This window comes from Castor canadensis, chromosome 6 (genome assembly GCF_047511655.1).
Source record: "Castor canadensis chromosome 6, mCasCan1.hap1v2, whole genome shotgun sequence".
NCBI classification, from domain to species: domain Eukaryota; kingdom Metazoa; phylum Chordata; class Mammalia; order Rodentia; family Castoridae; genus Castor; species Castor canadensis.
The window spans coordinates 146,251,549-146,268,930 of record NC_133391.1 but is presented as its reverse complement, the minus strand read 5'-3'; the positions used below and the strand labels follow the sequence as shown (position 1 = coordinate 146,268,930).

Here is a 17,382-nt window from a genome sequence, read left to right as displayed (position 1 = left end):
CCCAGGAGCCCAAAGCTATGAAGCACAAAAAGCAGGGCTGGCACTTAGCTTTGAGGAGCACAGAAACCCATTTTGAGGATGGGATAAGACTTAACACTGGTGGGATTAGTTACATTTGAGGTGTGGCAGACATTTGGAGAAGGCAGGAACTGCACAAGACTACTATCAGGGACATTGAGGGAAATATTAGACTTTTTTATCTTTTCTTCTCATCTTCATCAGTCTTCCTTTCCTGCCTTTCCCTCATCCTATTTTCCCCAGAAATAATATCAGGCTTAAACCCAGTAAGAAGTTCTCATTGACAGTTATCTTTGACCAGTTACTTTATTAAGATTTTTCTTTTCAATTATATATTGCTACTACCTCCATGATGCATGTATGTTTTGTTTCTTCCTTTAGGATTCTTTCCTCAGTTCTCATTAAACAGCATTCACTTTTCCAGAGGAAGCTGAACTAATTCTAACTAGGAATGACCCTAGTGTCACAAGCCTTGAGACAAGGGACATATATAAAATACATACATACACACTCATATGTGTGTGTGTGTGTGTGTGTATATATATATATATAATATACATATATATTTAAATTTTTAATTTACAAGTAGTAATTGCATATATTCATGGTTTCCCATGGGATATTTTGATATTTGCAGACATTGTGTAGTGATTTACTCAAGCTAGTAACATATCCATAACCTCATAAACTTGTCATTTTTGTGATGACATTTAAAATTCACTCTTTTAAAAATTTTGAAATGTATAATATATTATTAACTATAGTCTCCATGCTATGCAATAGGTCACACAACTTATTCTTTCCATCTAACTGAAACTGTACCCTTTAACCAATGACTCTTGTTTCCACATCACGTCTATCCACTACCCTGCCCTGGTAACCAACACTCTAGTCTCTATTTCTGTAAGTTCAACTTTAAGATTATACATGTGAGTGCGATCATATAGTATTTTTTGTTCTGTGCCTAGCTTTTTTACATTTAGTACAATGTCCTCCAGGTTCATCCATGTAGTCCTAACACAAGATCTGCTACAGTCTGCAGTGTAGAGCCAACCTCAGAGGACTGGTGGAGGGATATCTGTAAAGGCCTGGCCCAACTAGGTGGGGAAGAACAGGGCTTCCTCATTTGATGGCTAGCATGCAGTGACAATACAACCATTCTCTATAATCAGGACACTTGTGAGAGTGAACAGAGTGGCTTGTTGAAATACAAAGAAGCTGAAAGTCAGTTAAGTAGAGGAAGCCTGTGGGACAGGTCACTCTTTACACAAGCACTGAGTTTTCAGGGAGACTGTCTAGTTTTAGAATGGAAGCTCAGTGTTCAGGTATCCATGACCCAATTAATATAGGTCATGAATTCTCCAAAGTTGTTTGGAGAAACATGAAAAAATATCATTTTATGTATAATGAACAGATAGACACACAATACATAAATATACTTTTGCAAAATTGAAATTTCATGGGGAGGAATTCAATTAGGAGAAAATGTCAAAAAAATCTCTATGGGGGTCAATTATGAAAGAAGGGTTAAGAAACACTGACATAGGGGAATGCTTTCAGTGGAGACCAAGAGATAATAAAATTTTGTATCAGGTGTTAAATTCATAGAGCCTGAGAACGAAAAGAAAGGAATTTTCGTATAACCACAGAGTTGTCACAAGCTGGAGATGGCAGTGAGGACATGTAAGGACGCTTTGCAGACGGAGCTTGAGATTGAGAAGGTTAGAGCCCTGCTCTGCAGGGGCAGCACCTTGAGACAGGACCAGTAAAGCTCGAGCACATGGGCACAGTTGTTTACAGCGGAATAAGGCTTCAATGAAATCTAGTAGTGACTAAATCCAAGTGGTTATCATAGTTCATAAATGTGTCACTAACCATAGTATTGCTCTTACCAGGTGGCTGCTGAAATTCATCAGAGGCTTATGGAAGAAGAGCATGAAAACCAGTCAGCAGACACAAAAGAAAAGTCTCCTCAGACGGGTGCAAATAAAAAGGCCAAAAAGGAAAAGGAACCACCCAAGAAGAAAAAGGCAGAAAAGAAAACAAAAGGTATTCATGGCTTTAGCACCCAGAATCCTGGATCCTTCAACTTGTCCTTGGTAGAAAACATGTCTTTAACTAGGTACATTGTCCTCTAAGCCACTTGGATACTGCTCATTAGTTTTAAGCTAGAGATCCAGGTTTCTATAGATTAGTTGGCAAAATCTCCTTGCACACAAGTTCCACCTAACTTGTTTATCCAAAACATGAGTGTATCAAAAGTGAAATAAATCTCAAAGGGAGTTTTAAACATTTTGAAAAAAAAACCTTCCAAGATAGCACCATGTGAGCTGTGAAGTCTGTGCAAAGGGATTGGCATTTATTTTTGCAACCACAGTAAGTTAAAAACTCTATGTATGCAAGTTTCAGGGGTACTTGAATTCAAGAAAGTCCTCTTCTGGAGCCCTCCTGCCTTAGTCTTTGTCTCAAAGCCATGAAGGGAAAGTAAAGAGGAAAGAAAACTCAGCTGGGAAAGTCCACCATTATCCTTAGGGACAACTCTAACATAAGCACTGTCCTCCTCTCTGGAATGTTTCCACTTGTACATTTTGAGGTAACTCAAGGCAAGAAAGGCAGGGTGAGAAGCACATAAAGATTGTCATGATACATTTATTATGCACCTACTATTCAAAATACCCTACAATGGATGCCAAGGACACAACTGTGAATTAAAAAAACTCAAAACCATGGTCCTTGCACGGATACAACTATAGTTTAACAGCAGAGGCAGATATTGGCCAGTCATTGATTTTTGATAGGGAAGGTACAGACCTTGAGAACAAGGTCAACTCATTCCATCTAAGGGGAACACTTGCCAGATGGAGAACATTTAAACAAACAAGGAACCAAGGGAAAGCACCAAGAATGATGAAAACAGTGACTAGTGGTTCTTGAAGCAAAGGGAAGAGAGGCATCTCAATAAATAAAGAATACATCACTTTAGTTAATCTCAGATGATTAAAAAAAGAAATGTGCATTTGAAGGAAATGTGTCTGTTTACTTTAACGGAATAGTTGGCTAAGTCCCTTAATTACACAGATGACAAAGCAGAAATCCAGAGAGATTCATTTCTCCTGCATTAATAATACACACACATCTATTATTATAATGACTATATATCATTATAACTTCTTGCTTGATGTTTTGTCTTCCTCATAAGGTCTGTACTCCTTGAAATCAGACCCTCAAGAAAGATTTGTCGCACTGAGTAGAATTGCATAAACTGGGCCTGCCATTTCCCGTGGATAAATCCTCAGAAAACTACTAACAAATTCTTATTTTCCAAATCTTTAAGGCAATCGTTGAAGTGCTTGTAGCTGAATACTAATTAAAAGATACTTAAGTAGATTACAGATTCTTGACCCTTACCTAAGTTCTAGCCATATCTTCTTGGGGTTATTTATTGGTCTTTTCTTGGTGAAGGTGTGGGAAACACTGCTAAGAAAGCAATCCCTTATGGAGTGGTACTTCTGCCAGTGGTTAATGACATCTCCAGTATGTTGAGATTTGCTCATTTCTGTCCCCAAACTCTGGATTTTACCTTCTTTGGATTCTGTAATCATCTCCGTGCTTGCTATACGTTTTGTATTCATGGCACTGCACAAATGTGCTTTTATATGAGTCTAGCCCATAGAGCACATGGAGAAATCTCAAGACAAAATTATCAATAATTCATCACTCATACTGGGAAGCCCAAGGGTCCTTGATTCTAATTCACTAGAGGTTTATGACTGCATAAATTTTGCATTGTAGTTATTTTGTGCAAATACCATGTGTACATGCTTATATTTTGGCAGTTAACTCAGCACATTTCATTGCCCTTCTAGAGAAATCACCACCCATGGCAGAAACCACTCCTATAATGTTATCCCCAGAACAAATGGCCGAAATTGAAAAGAAAAATGAACTGAGGCTCAAAATAAAAGAAGAACATCTTGCTGCGCTGCAATTTGAAGGTAGTGGTGGGAAACAAAGATGGTGGTGCTTTTCGGTGAAAAGTAGACCAATGGCTGAACAGCCCACAATGGACTCATCAGTGGCCTCAAACTGTGTCTGTGGGAACACAGAAGAAGCCATCTGAAATGCAACATTCAACTGGTTGTTTCATTTGCCCATAAGAGGACTACATTTGACTGTGGTCAGATGTTTTGGCTTCACCTAACCAGATCCTACTTGTCTGAAAGATTTCAGAAAGAGACAAAAAGAAGTAGAGAAGAGTTAGAAGATCCAGAGCAGTAACTGAAATCTCAGAGTAGAGAAACAAAAGGAAAGTGTCTGTGAGTTGGTGTGGAGTTGCAGGATTAGGTAGGAGTTACCTAATATAAGTAGTTTTATATTGCAGTAAGAATAATTTAGGCCTCTTATTAGTAAAATAAATCCTAACAAAAGGCTAATAGGCCCTGAAAGTGAGTTACTGGGAGCAGAGGCCATAGAAGAGCCTGTCACATATCTCTAACAGTCAAGGACCTCCTTCCCCTTAAGACAGCGTTTACTCTATAAGACATATTCTTCTATGGCTCTTCTCATTGCCTTACAATGCAATCACAATGGAATTTGAAATATCAGGAAAGTGAGCAAAAAAGCCTATGGAAGAGAATCATGATTGTTATCTTAGATGACAAAACTATAAAAATGCAGTATTGAGTCAGTTGGATGCCTTTACTCAAGACCCATTATCTATTATGGATACTTTTTAGCTCTTGCTTCTTTCCTTTTCTCTCCCCTTCCTCTCACACCCTCATCCCCATCCTACTACCACCTGCATCCATAATCCAACAGTAAAGCCAGAAGCATCCTGAATTCAGAGAGCCCTGAGACATTAGGATAGTTGGGACACATGCTTCTCCCTTATTGCCTGTCCTCACATCTGATTCTACTGGCTTCCAGTATACTTCATCTTTTAGTTAATTCTATGCATGATCCTTAGAGCAGAGAAATTCACTCATATAATAAAAGTTACTGCATTTCTACTATAGACCAAACGCTGGGGTGGTTGCTAGAGATACACATATATATGCACAAACATGAAACAAACAAACAAAAAATAAATAAAACCTAATCTAGAAGTGGTATGCTAACAATCACATATAATGTATTGTGATACTGGAGATAGGCATGTGGGATTCCAGGATCCAGGGGTGGGAGATCAAGAAAGACTTCCCAGAGGAAGGTGAACTAGAAGAACATGGAGAAATTTTCCCACAGGACAAACTGGGGTAGGAATGTAGATACCTATGCCAAAGCAGAGAGGGGTAAAGAACATGTTTGGTGACCAATGGTGAGTAGCGCGGGAGTTTGAGGCACATTTGGGGAAGGAGTGTCCTGGGAGATGGGAAGCCAGGCCATGAATGGTCTAATAAGCTCTGCCAAAAAAATTGTATTTTCCCTATGGCAACTGGGAGCTAATAAAAATTTTGAGCAGATCTACAGGTGAGACAAATTATTCAGATTACTCTGAATAGTGGAGAGGTGAATTTGGTGTTGAGTTGGGGAAAGTAAGTTAGTAAATGCAGGATTGAAACTATTTCAGTAATTTAGGTGAGAGATCATTGGTACCCAAACTAGGCAAGTGACATTGGAAAAGGCAAAGAAAGATCGGAAAGATATTTTGGAGGTAAAATGGATAGACTCTGTAATGTGCCAAGAATAGCAAAAAGCCCAGGGACAAATAAATTTTGCCATACATAGTGTTTGAAATGCTGAGAAATATAGTGGCCACCTCCAGGGCTCTAAAGCAGGGAGAGAATAAGGAAGAGGCTTTGTCCTCCCACTTTTTGAAAGTCAGAAGTTGTCTGTGTTTTTGTCCATTCCACTTCGTAAAGAATACATTGTTGTAAAGCACAGTAAAGGTAAAGCTCAAGTATAGTTTTGGTTTAATTTCTCAAATGACTCTACCACAAATTGCATTTTGTTTCTCAAAGAGATGGATGACCTTATCTGCATTGGTATATTGAATGAGAACCTGAAACTTCACAAACTAAAGCATGATTGCTATAAAACTGAATCTGCTTCGTCAGAAGCAGACTTACTCTGCTTATGGCTTATTTCTCTTTTTAAATAGAGAGAGCCACACAGTTTCGACTTGAACTAATAAGAGCAAAAGCATTGACTGTCCTTGAAGATTTAGTAACAAAGGCAGTAGATGTCTATAAGTTCATGGAAAAATGGCTTGGTGAGAGGTATTTGAATGAAATGGCCAGGTAAAGTACTGCATGACTGTTTGAAAAATACACTTTGTTAATTCCCAAGTGCCAAAATTGACAAGGATTTTTAAGGTGTTTACAAATTTAAGTTACCTTTACAAATATAAATTTTGACCTTTATGAAATCACATCTATAAAATCATGAAGTGAACTTTGCCATTGTATATGTGTTGCTTCTTTTCAAACAGTAAATCATTTATCAAAGGGTTTTATTGCAATATCCAATTTTATACTTTATTCATGAGTTCAGTTTTCACACTGCTCATTGGGAACCTTAGCTAACAAGGTAAGATGATAGACAATTTTTAAATAATTTTCAGAAGTAAAATAATGCTTCATATCTCTCTCATACTAGACTTATTATCAGTCAGAGCCAATTAGTAGAAGATTAAGAAGTTATTCACTGGAATGTTTTACTAGTTAGGCTGATTTCCTGGTAAACATGAGACTCAGTTCTACTTTTCAAATGAGTTCCCAGGGCTACTTGTCTCCTCATTGGTAGCTGCTAGTGAGTGGCAGGGAGTCTCATTCTCTATGTCCCCCCTTTAAAAGGCATGAAGAGGCAGCTCAGCAGAGTGGAAATCCCTCGTCTGAGAGTCAGGAGACTTGATTGTATGGAAGACTAGAATTCCCACATTGTCCACAAATTAGCAGCGTGTCTGATTGCTTCAGGAATTATCAGCTTCATCTATAAAAGGAACATTCCAGTCAGGCTGTTTCAGAAATTTCTTCTTTGAGATAGATTCTGTAATGCACTGCCATTTGCAATAAACATTTACTGAAATTTTAGCAGTTACATGTTAAATAGAATTCAAGTGGCAAGCATTCTCAGAAGCAGTAATTACCATCCAAAAAACAGTTTTTATGGTGTTTTCTCCAGACCTCATCTCGTGATGAAAGTTCTACCATAAAATCTCCAGCTTAGTTGTTTAGAACTGTTACTCCATAGTTAAAAAAAAAAAAAAAAGATTTAAACATACATTTTAGTCCAGTAACATTGCTGAAGTAATCTTACTGCTGGATAGCCACCTCAGATATTATCGGCCTCACAGGGCAATATTAGTTAGTCCTGTTCTCTGCCTGCCACTTAGAAATGAAAGCATTTTGTCTTCATTTGTTGGATGCATGGCTTCCATCCACCAAACGTAAATGGATTTTATTTTTATCCATTGTGCTCACAGTTCTCATATTTGTTTTGGGAAAATCTGTGCCCTCTGAATCTAGATACTGTCATGTATTGTGGGCACAAGAAGTGAGCTAGGAAAATGTTATAATGCAAAGAGACAGAGGGGAACAGAGAGGGAGAGGGAGAGGGAGATTGAGGTTGACAGAGAGAGAGAGAGGGAGAGAGAGAGAGAGAGGGAGGAAGAGAGAGAGAGAATGAATTCCCCTTTGAACTCCAAATCTATTTTCCTGGCCTTTTTCCTTGGAAGTTACTTTTAGTAATCTTCCACTAGGTGGCGTGCACCCATTTGATTTACTGATTCTGTTGGGTCTGTCTGCATATGGAGACTCCCTCATGTAAAGTCAGTAGCTATCCCATGTTTTTCTTCCCTGTTCCCTGACACAGAAACACCCTAAAGCATAAACTAATCAACTATTACATTCTATGTGGACACACAAATACAGCATTCAGGAGTTGAATTAAAGGGCATCTTTTGAAATATAGCAACTAATATTTCTTGTTAATTTTTCAGTATTTTGATGTTTCTAATTATATAAAGGCAGATGGGATATACATTTTTCTCGTGTTGTTCAATCTTTCACTATAAAATGGAAACAAGGTCCTCTCTTCAAATACAGTGGCATTGTATTTATTTGTGTATAAAACTTCTCAGACCTTTAAAATGACCTTTAATTAGGACATTAACTATATCTACACAACAGTTGAAAGGCTTGACCTATGATATTCCACAATAATTACCACAATAGAAAGAGTGATGTGTCATTTGCTTTACTGAAAAGATGAGGAACTCAGAGAGCCTTATCTGACCACAGGACCCATGGCTAAGGTGTGTCTTAGGTGAGAGTCCAACTCCCAGCACTCTTTCCACTATGCTGTAGTGGTCCCTAATTGTTGCTGCTTATAGATACAGTGCTTAGCTGGGAATTGTCACTCTTAATGAGGAGAGAAGTATAGTATCAATGGATTTTATGTATCAAGGCTATTCTGGCAAATGTGTCAGAGTATGATGTAACATCACAATTCTTGATATAAAGTTGGAGAAAAGCCACTTTTCTAGAAATATATGCATTCAAATTTGACTCACTCTGAAATTGATCCTGATTTCAAATAAATGTATTGTTTTGACAGTTATATATTATATTGCAATCTGTTGTATCACCCTCTTCTGGGTCGTATTTAGAATGAAATCTAACCTTTGACTTATCTTGCTTACATAGTAAAATATGTTCTAATAGTAATAAAATATATTTAATGGAATCTCTTTTTGTTCAGCTTTGTACAAAATGTGCAACTGTTAGCTGTATAATAAGAATATATTTTGTCTTTAGTCTGCAGTACATTATACCGTCTTTTTACAAAATAGATTTGAGAAGAAATTGTAATTTTTAAATATGCAGATTGAATTGTCTATTAAATTTGTTTTGTGTGTGTGTCTTATAAGCAAACACTATTAGTCTAATAGCATCTTTTACTATTTTCAGTGTAGAAAAATTAACTGAAGTAGCTCGCTATTACATTGAAACAGCTACAAAAATTCAGCATGAGCTTTATTTAAGCCAAGAAGACTTCTACATTAATGGAGATATGAAAGTCTTCCCAGATACTCCCCCACCAACATGTCCTCCATCAGTAGAAAAGGAAGAAAATGGCACCCTGACAATTGAACAGCTTGACAATCTTCGAGAACAGTTCTTAGATGTGGCACCTCAAGGTAGGAAAACCAGTTATAGAAAGAGAGCAAAAAAGGTTAAGATTAAGCAGGATGGCCATCACTGGGCCACAAGTAAAATGAGCTCCATTGGAGTGTGAGTTAAACAAACAGGAAAATCATAGTGACTGATACTTGAGCAGTGTGACGATCCTCATTCCTGATAATTCTCTCCTGTCCTTCCTTTCCTTTTCTACCCATTGTTAAATTTAGCTGCTACTCTATCTAAGATATCCTTTGTACATCTAGGTCAGGTATTGTATTGGAATTACGAGTTTGTGTTTTCTAACCTGTGAAGGGAGATTAGGGAGTAGAGGACATCCTTTTTCCCTCAATGCTCCATAGACCATGAGTCACCCAAATAAAGTGTTAACAAATATTTGCCCAATTAATTGATTTGTTTACAGGTATATGAACATGTTATTTTCTGCATACAAATTCTTTAATCTCTTCACCCTTTACCATTATGGCTCTATAGCCTCTATACAGACTTTTTAACTCAGGCTTTTCCAACTTCCAGATATTCTTCAGTGAGTCTCTTTAACTGATAACACATGTAATTTAACATTATTATCTCCATTATTTAGGACTGAATGCTGAGTTAGTTGAACAATTTGTAAGTTAGTTGAACAATTTGCCTTCAGTCATAGATCATCTATGAGTTAATGGTCTGTGAGCAAACAACATACACCCTTTTCATGATAACCTCCACTACTCCATTTGAAAAAATATATATATTCCATATGTTGCTTTTTAGGAATATGTAAAATGCTTATCACAGTGTTGGGTATTTTATCAGTAGAAGTGATACTCTGTTTGCTATCACTATAAAGGGAAGGGGAAAGTAATAATCATTTCATTATCTGCATCTTAGAGTCATAGCACAAAATTGGAGACTCTACTGACTCCCCCACCCACCCAAAGTCAGGCACCAAATGCTGACATTGTCCTTCTTGAGAGAGTCCAATAACTACCATTCATCCCTTCTCACCATCTCTTCTGACCCCATAAAGTATTGTTTGGTTTCAGTCTTTGGTCTTCCATTCTGCAGTTGTCATTTCCTGTCTTTAATAATGCATACCCATTTGTCTTTTTTTTTTTTTGATAGGTTCAAGGGGGAATAAATTTTCACCCCTTTTGATAATTTCCAAACCTTCCATGTTGAACTTATACTTTAAAAAATTTGAAATATAATTTATATGCAGAAAAGTATAACTATTGCAAATGTACAGATCCATGAATTTCTGCAAAGCACATACAACAACTGTGTAGGCAACTCCTTGCTCAAGACACAGAGCAGTGTTTGGTCCATTTGGTGCTCATTTCAAGTTACCACTTTCACCTCCCTTCAAGGTGTAGACTAACCTGATGTCTAACAGCATGGAGTGGTTTTACATGTTCCAACATTTTAGGTAAACAGATGAAATCATGCAATTTTTAACTTTTTGGTATGGCTTCTTTTCCAGTATCATTCTTGAGATTTATCCATGTTGTTGTATATCATTGTAAATCATCCTTTGTTTTTGCTATGTGGTTTTTCCTTGTGGAGATTAATATATTGCAACAATTACCTGTGCCACTGTCAATGGACATTTGACTGCATTAGGAACTTTTTTTTAATCAACACATAGTAATTGTGTTGATTTTTGGAGTGTAGTATGATATTTGATACATGTATGCAGTGTGTAATAATCAAATTAAGGTGATTAACATATCCATCACCTCAAACATGAATTGTTTCTTGTACACCCATCCATCTCTTAAATGAAAAGTTAATGTTTTATTCCTTTCAAGGATTTTACTTAATGTTTTATTCCTTTCAAGGATTTTAGAACAATATTGTATGATGCCTTCCATTGTATTTACCTTAGAACTTCACAATTTTGAAGTACAATCTTAGTTAAAGTGATAAGAGCTTTGAAACTATGGAACAATTTGCTGCATCTCTAAATATGTGATTCTGTAGAACTTTCTGCTTGAACTTGTTTTTAAGCTAAGAAATCTGAACAATTTCTTATGCCTTTTTTATATGCCTACTTAAACTATGATATCTAAGATGCAGCTTTCAAGTTTAGTAAAATATGTTAAAATATGATCAATAGATGGATTTTTTTTTCTAGGAGAAAGCATCCATATTTGCATATAATAATTATGTTACTAGACCTACAGTAAGACTACAAAAGCATTTATAAAGAATATTGATGCTATTAAATGACCCTTTGAATTTTTAATTATGCTTTAAAAATTATTAAGGGAAATAGCCTTTGGTTAAAGCAAATGACTTAATACTTTAAATTCTTGCAAGTAATTAGTACCAGGATATGAAAGGAAAGAATTAAAGCTTAAGGAGCTTTCTGTCAAGTATTGGTTAACCCATTTAAAAACAAGTCTTCATCAGAGTATCCCTTACTAAGAGTAATATAAAATTAAAAATACATTATATATTATAATAGTTATATTTAAGACTCTTTTTCTGGTCAAATTCTGCCACCAGTGATGATTCTAAATCTCCTTTGCCAAAAGTAGTGATTAGACATAGAGCACTGTTTGTTGATATGATTGTCACAAATATGCCAAAAATGACCTATGCATGACAATTAAACAGCATCGTGTAAAATGCAGAGAGACAATCAACATTTTTGCATTTCTGCTGCCACCAGCAAAAGTCCATCTGTACTTTAGAGATAGCCATCCCTTCTGCCAGTCATCACAGGAATCATCCCATGAGCACTCTCCTGGCCAGGAGCGAGATAGGGCAAATGTTTTCTGAATTCTAACAATAGGAAATTTTGCACAGTCACTATGTGTCAGCCCCTATGTTAGCATTTTCCACATAGTAATGCAAACTACTTATCCACCTCAACCTATGATGGGATGGCTAGAATGACAGCTCATTTTCAAGTTCACTTCTTGTCAAGTGATTTTCCTGTGATCTCGGGCAACTTATTTAATAGCTCTTCCATCTCTTCCTGTGTAAAGCAATAGTAATGATACTTATTTCATTGAGTCATTTAAAGATTAAAGTAATTAATATAGTTAAAGTACTTAGCACGGTTGCATAATTTAAGCATAATATAAGTCATTATGATTTAATTATATAATTAAGCAAATGTCATTTTAATTTCAAATATGTAATTAATGTAAATTTGTAAACATACATAGTAATTAATAATGTAAATATGTAAATAATACATAGGATTTTATAGTGTTGATTGAAACTATTCTTATCATTATCTAAAATGCTAACTTGGTGTCCTGAGAGTACAAATACTCAAACAGGAACCTGCAGTATTATCCTAGTGTGCATCCAGAAAAAAAAATTATGCCATCTGGTGTAAATAAGCCACAAAGTGATCAAAGTAATGTGGATCCTTGGGGGCTATACATGTCCAAAATTGAAAAAAAAACAAAACTCATTTTTTCATACTGAAGTAAACTCTGATAAGTACATCTTGTCTCCAAACATGAAGTGCCAAGTACATCAGAAAGACAGCCTTTCTCCAGCACAGATTCAATTTGTAATCTATTGAATCTGGAACAGTTTAACAGTGTTCCCTTGTCCCCACTTAAATCATAAGAACTTTTTTTCTTTGCATGCTCCTAGGTACTCCATGTAATACCTGTAGAGATTGGTTCAGAATTATTTTGGCCTCTGCTGAGGGGCTATATGGAGAGAACATAAATTGTACATAAGCACTCTTTTTTTCAAAAGAGGCAGCTTCTTGGTGTTCAAGGCCTATAATATTCTTCTACAAACAGTAAAGGAGCCCTCCTTTGAACCCCATTTAATGACAGGGCTCAGCAACAGAACGTACACATTCGGAACTCTAGGCTGTGTAGCTAAGCTGAATCATTCAGCTGTACCTTAACAGGTTCTTAACAGGAGTTCAAAGAAAAAGTTAGCCCTTGCTGCCTATGTGGAACGGCGTGGGAATCAGTGAAGAGGGGGCCTTGAAACTGAATCTTCCAGGAAGAGAAGCAGAAGGGTTGCAGGAAAGGAGGAAATGGAGTAGACATGGAGACTTTGAGGTTGCATAACAGCAGACTGCCAGGGGACAAGGGGCAGAAGGTGAGACCACAAAAGGCTGTGGTCAGTTGTAAAGTCTCTGAGTAGCATGCAAAAGGCATGCAGGAGAAAATGATCAAGGATATTTCAAACCAACTGGCAGGGGAAATGCTTGGAAGGGGGGCAAAGACTATGTCTGAGATGCTGCTAGTCTCCTACAAATCCTTAAGTGACTGAGGGACAGGATTAAGGGCCCCTGGGTTTTCGGCTGAAGGGGTAACTAGAAAGTTCTGTGGATTTTCCCAGGCTTGACATCTCTGAGAAAATTATAAAAATATAAATTTCCTGGTAGGTATTTTGATCTGAAAATTGCTGAAATTAGTCTGACATTTTCTAAGATTTCTTAGAAAAAGATGATGCAGAGGCATAGATAATATTAATTGGAATATCTCACTACACAAAAAAATCTAGAGCTCACAGCAAAGAGGGTAATGGCCTACATATCTTGTGGTTCCCTCAATGGTGAACTCCTCTTTCTAATCACATTCAGATTATAGAAATGCAGCAGTGAATCTAAAAGGCTTGTACTGTTAAAACTATCTATGGGAAGAGTTTCAAAAGTGTCTTCAGGATGAAACTTCCTCATGAAGCCCAAGCACTTCCAATCTCTGGCAAATGAAGGTATTATTTCATTGTCAATATATCTTGAATATCAGTTTTCAAGATAACATCTTCTAGAAAATCTGCCCTTCAAACTAAAAACTTAAAAGCTAGCTAGCTAAATGCATTGTCAAAATCAAGGCCTTGTCTTTTGACAAGAGACTTATTTTCTCATCCTTTCATTCACTTACTGGTCAGCATGTATGTGAATACGGCAGGTGCCAAGCATAGTCTCGTATGAAAAACTGACAAACAGCCCAATGCATAAGTAAGAAAATGAAGGCAGTAGCTGTCAACCACATGGAGACTAAATGTAAATGAACCAGAGTAATATCTAGAACTTGAAAAAAATAGGGATCTGTTTTAACAAGTGCACAAAAGACTGATTAAAAGGCAAAACAGAAGTTACATGCAAATAAGGTATAAAAGGTAGAGGCAGATCAACTATTATCATAGGTTTTCAATTAAAAGAGCTTAAAAGATGTGAGATCCTAAAAATCAATTAGGAAGGATATTTATTTCCATAAAATGTCTATGAAGTACTTAGCAGGTAGCACAAAAGAATTAAGTGATCAGAAGAATTTAAGGTCTAGTTAAGGATTCAGAACCTAGAGCCATAAAGCATTGCCCAAAAGTTTTATTAAAAAACACTGGCAGTTTACATGAGTTTACAGCATGAGATACTTTTCACTGTATAGCCCAGGCTGGTCTGGAACTCATGATTGTCCTGCCTTAGCCTCCAGGGTACTGGGGAGATATTTTAAAATATCATATAAGCATAAATTCACTGTTTTTATTTTATGATAAAATAGGACCATGTACAGGTGGCTTCCCAATTTATGATGGCTCAACCTAATGATGTTTTGATTTTATAATGCTGCTAACATCATAGACATTCGGTAGAAACTGAACTTCAAAGTTTGAATTTAGGTCTTTTCCTGTGCTAGCCACATGTGATACAAGCTTCTCTGGTGATCCTGGGCAACAGAGAGACATAGCTCCCTGTCAGCCCTAAGATCACATAGGAAGCAAACCACATGTTGTGTTCAGTGTCACTAAGCTAGACATTCAATCACTTAGGTGTAACAAATGAATCTTCAATTTAAGAGATTTTCAACTTATAATGGATTTATGGGCTGCAACCCCATTGTAGATCAGGGAGTATCTGAAATTTAATGATCAGTTAGGTGAAATAATTTGTAGAAGGGACAAATACATGTAGTCTAAGCCCTTTATGTTCAGGAGGAAGCTATTATTTGAGGACTTTGTTTTGTGTAACTTTTATTTTCTGTCTCCTCTCCAGATAAGTACATTATTTCCTTCTCAAATGATCAAATATATGTAAAAATTAGATTTTTAAGGAAAAGAAAAAGATGCTGCATTAGACAGTTTCTCTGTCAAACCATCTGGCAGGTCTAAAAATCTGACACCTTTTCTGTAAATTAACAAAGATGTTGCACTCTTGCTGGAGAGGGTGAGACTGGGTAGGGGAGATACCCTTGGCACATCTTACAGACACACTACCTTGCATCTGTAAGCCTAGTGTTCATTTCCTCTCATCCTGGGAAGGAAATTGAAGCCACAAGTGGTGCTCCCCTTTTCTGTGAAAAAATGGATTCTATAATGAAGAGCACCTTAGTACACTTGCCAAGAACAAGAAATGCATAGCATTGACATACACAAACACATGGTGGTGAAGTAATTCTGCCTCCTGGTGAATCCCAGCTCTACCACTTGTGATCACTGCTACACCACACAGATCAAATCCAATTATTTTTATCCACAAAATGGTGATAATGATAATTGATCTATTTTGTTAACTAAAAAGAAGGGGTAATGGGTTATGTTAAATGATACAAACCAGTTAAGGCAATCACCAGAATGCCCAATAAGTAATAAGCATTCAATATAGTTTTTCCAGAAATAGTGAACAAGTAGGGGGTGAACAGAGATCAAACACAACTGAGAGTCGACAAGTTGTGATTTCTTAAAATAACAATGTGGAGTTATTTTAAAGGCAGGGATCCTCCGGAGGATGTGATTCGAGTCACCAAAAAGCAGAAACAGCCATGGAAACTTGACTACTGCTTTCCAAACAGAAACAATCAATTTTTGAAAATTTGGCTAAAAAAATACCCTTGGCTTGTATATGATGACATATTAAATCTTATGTTCTGTACTCTGTGTCGTAAGCACGGAGTGAAGTCGGGGAAGTCAAGTAAGTTTTTTTATGGCACTGACAACTTCAGGACTGAATTTCTCAATGTGCATCATCTCAGTGAGGTTCATGCCAAAGCTTCGCTGATGGAAGCAACAGGTGGATCGCCAGTGAACAGAGCTGCCACTGAACTAATGGTGAAGACCATGATCAAAGCAATTCTCGGGAGCGTAGAGAACTTATTCGGATCATGCCATGCTATTGCAAAGACTGGACGTCCCCTCAAAGATTTCACTTGGATGTGCAAGTTGAATGATAAGGAGGGTATTGACTTTGACCCAGTCTTCAGAACTAGCAAATCAGCAAGAACATTTGCATATCTTATTGCTGAAGTAGAACGGAAAAATCTCGGAGAAAAACTAGAAAAATGTAAATTTTTCTCTATTATCAGTGACGGAATCATAGACAGTTTAATCAAGGAAGCTGTACTTGTGCATGTGCAATTCGCATATGCAGGAAAAGTGCATTGCCAAATTGTTGGGGTACAAAGAGTAGAGAGGAAGGGTCCTGTGGCCATAAAAACAGCCTTTGAGAAAACTCTAGAGATAAATCTTCAACTTAGGCTGTCCAGCCACGACTGGAAAAAGAAACTGGTTGGTTTCGGAAGTGATGGTGTCCCTGCTGCAGAGGGAGAGAATGGAGCGGCCCTGCTTGTGAGGGAAATCCAACCATGTGTGCAGACTGTATATTGCTTTGCACATCAACTCAAACTATCTTACAAAGCATGTTCCAGGGCATTCCTCTGTACAATGATGTCAAAGAACTCCTACACAGCCTTTATCACTTCTATCACAATTCACCTTTTCATAAGAATTCTCTGATAAAGGCCTTCAAAGGCCTTCACCTGAGACCTGTGGTGCCCTCTCAAACAGGAGGTAGAGGCAATGGCTTCACAGATTACAGGCAGCCCTCCAGAACTTTCCCAAGGAATACCAGGCGACTGTCCAGCAACTTCATTCAGTAAGTAGTTTTACCCTGTTATTATTATTTTTCCAGAATAACAAATACGTCTATTGATCTCCTCAGAATATCTTCATAAAAAGATGACCACATACCATTTTATTCCCAACCTGTGTCACAGGCAGGTGGAAGCAGTTAACAGAAAGCCAAAGAACTTCTCCATCTCCTTTTCCAAGCTGACATCGTCATATTTGCCCATTTCCTGGTGGATGTCATTAATGTCCTTAGCATTCTGTGCCGGATCAATCAAAACAGAAATTCCTCAATTGCTGACATATTTGCCACCTTGGAGTCAACACTGGAAATGCTCCGGATTTATCAAATAAGGTGAGGAGTTGAGAATGATCTGAGGCTTTGTCAAACCGGAGAGTTTAACTTGAGAAC

General features: G+C 37.1%; 1 protein-coding gene across 1 annotated transcript in view; it reads left to right on the top strand.

Moving 5' to 3' along the window:
- Spef2 (sperm flagellar 2) overlaps positions 1–17,382 on the top strand; it is a 206,568-nt gene that overhangs the window by 163,465 nt on the left and 25,721 nt on the right. Inside the window, exons 27-30 of the mRNA XM_074077627.1 lie at positions 1,914–2,067; positions 3,885–4,013; positions 6,119–6,257; positions 8,928–9,157. Of these exons, the coding sequence (XP_073933728.1) occupies positions 1,914–2,067; positions 3,885–4,013; positions 6,119–6,257; positions 8,928–9,157 (652 nt within the window). The remainder of the gene's footprint in view (positions 1–1,913; positions 2,068–3,884; positions 4,014–6,118; positions 6,258–8,927; positions 9,158–17,382) is intronic.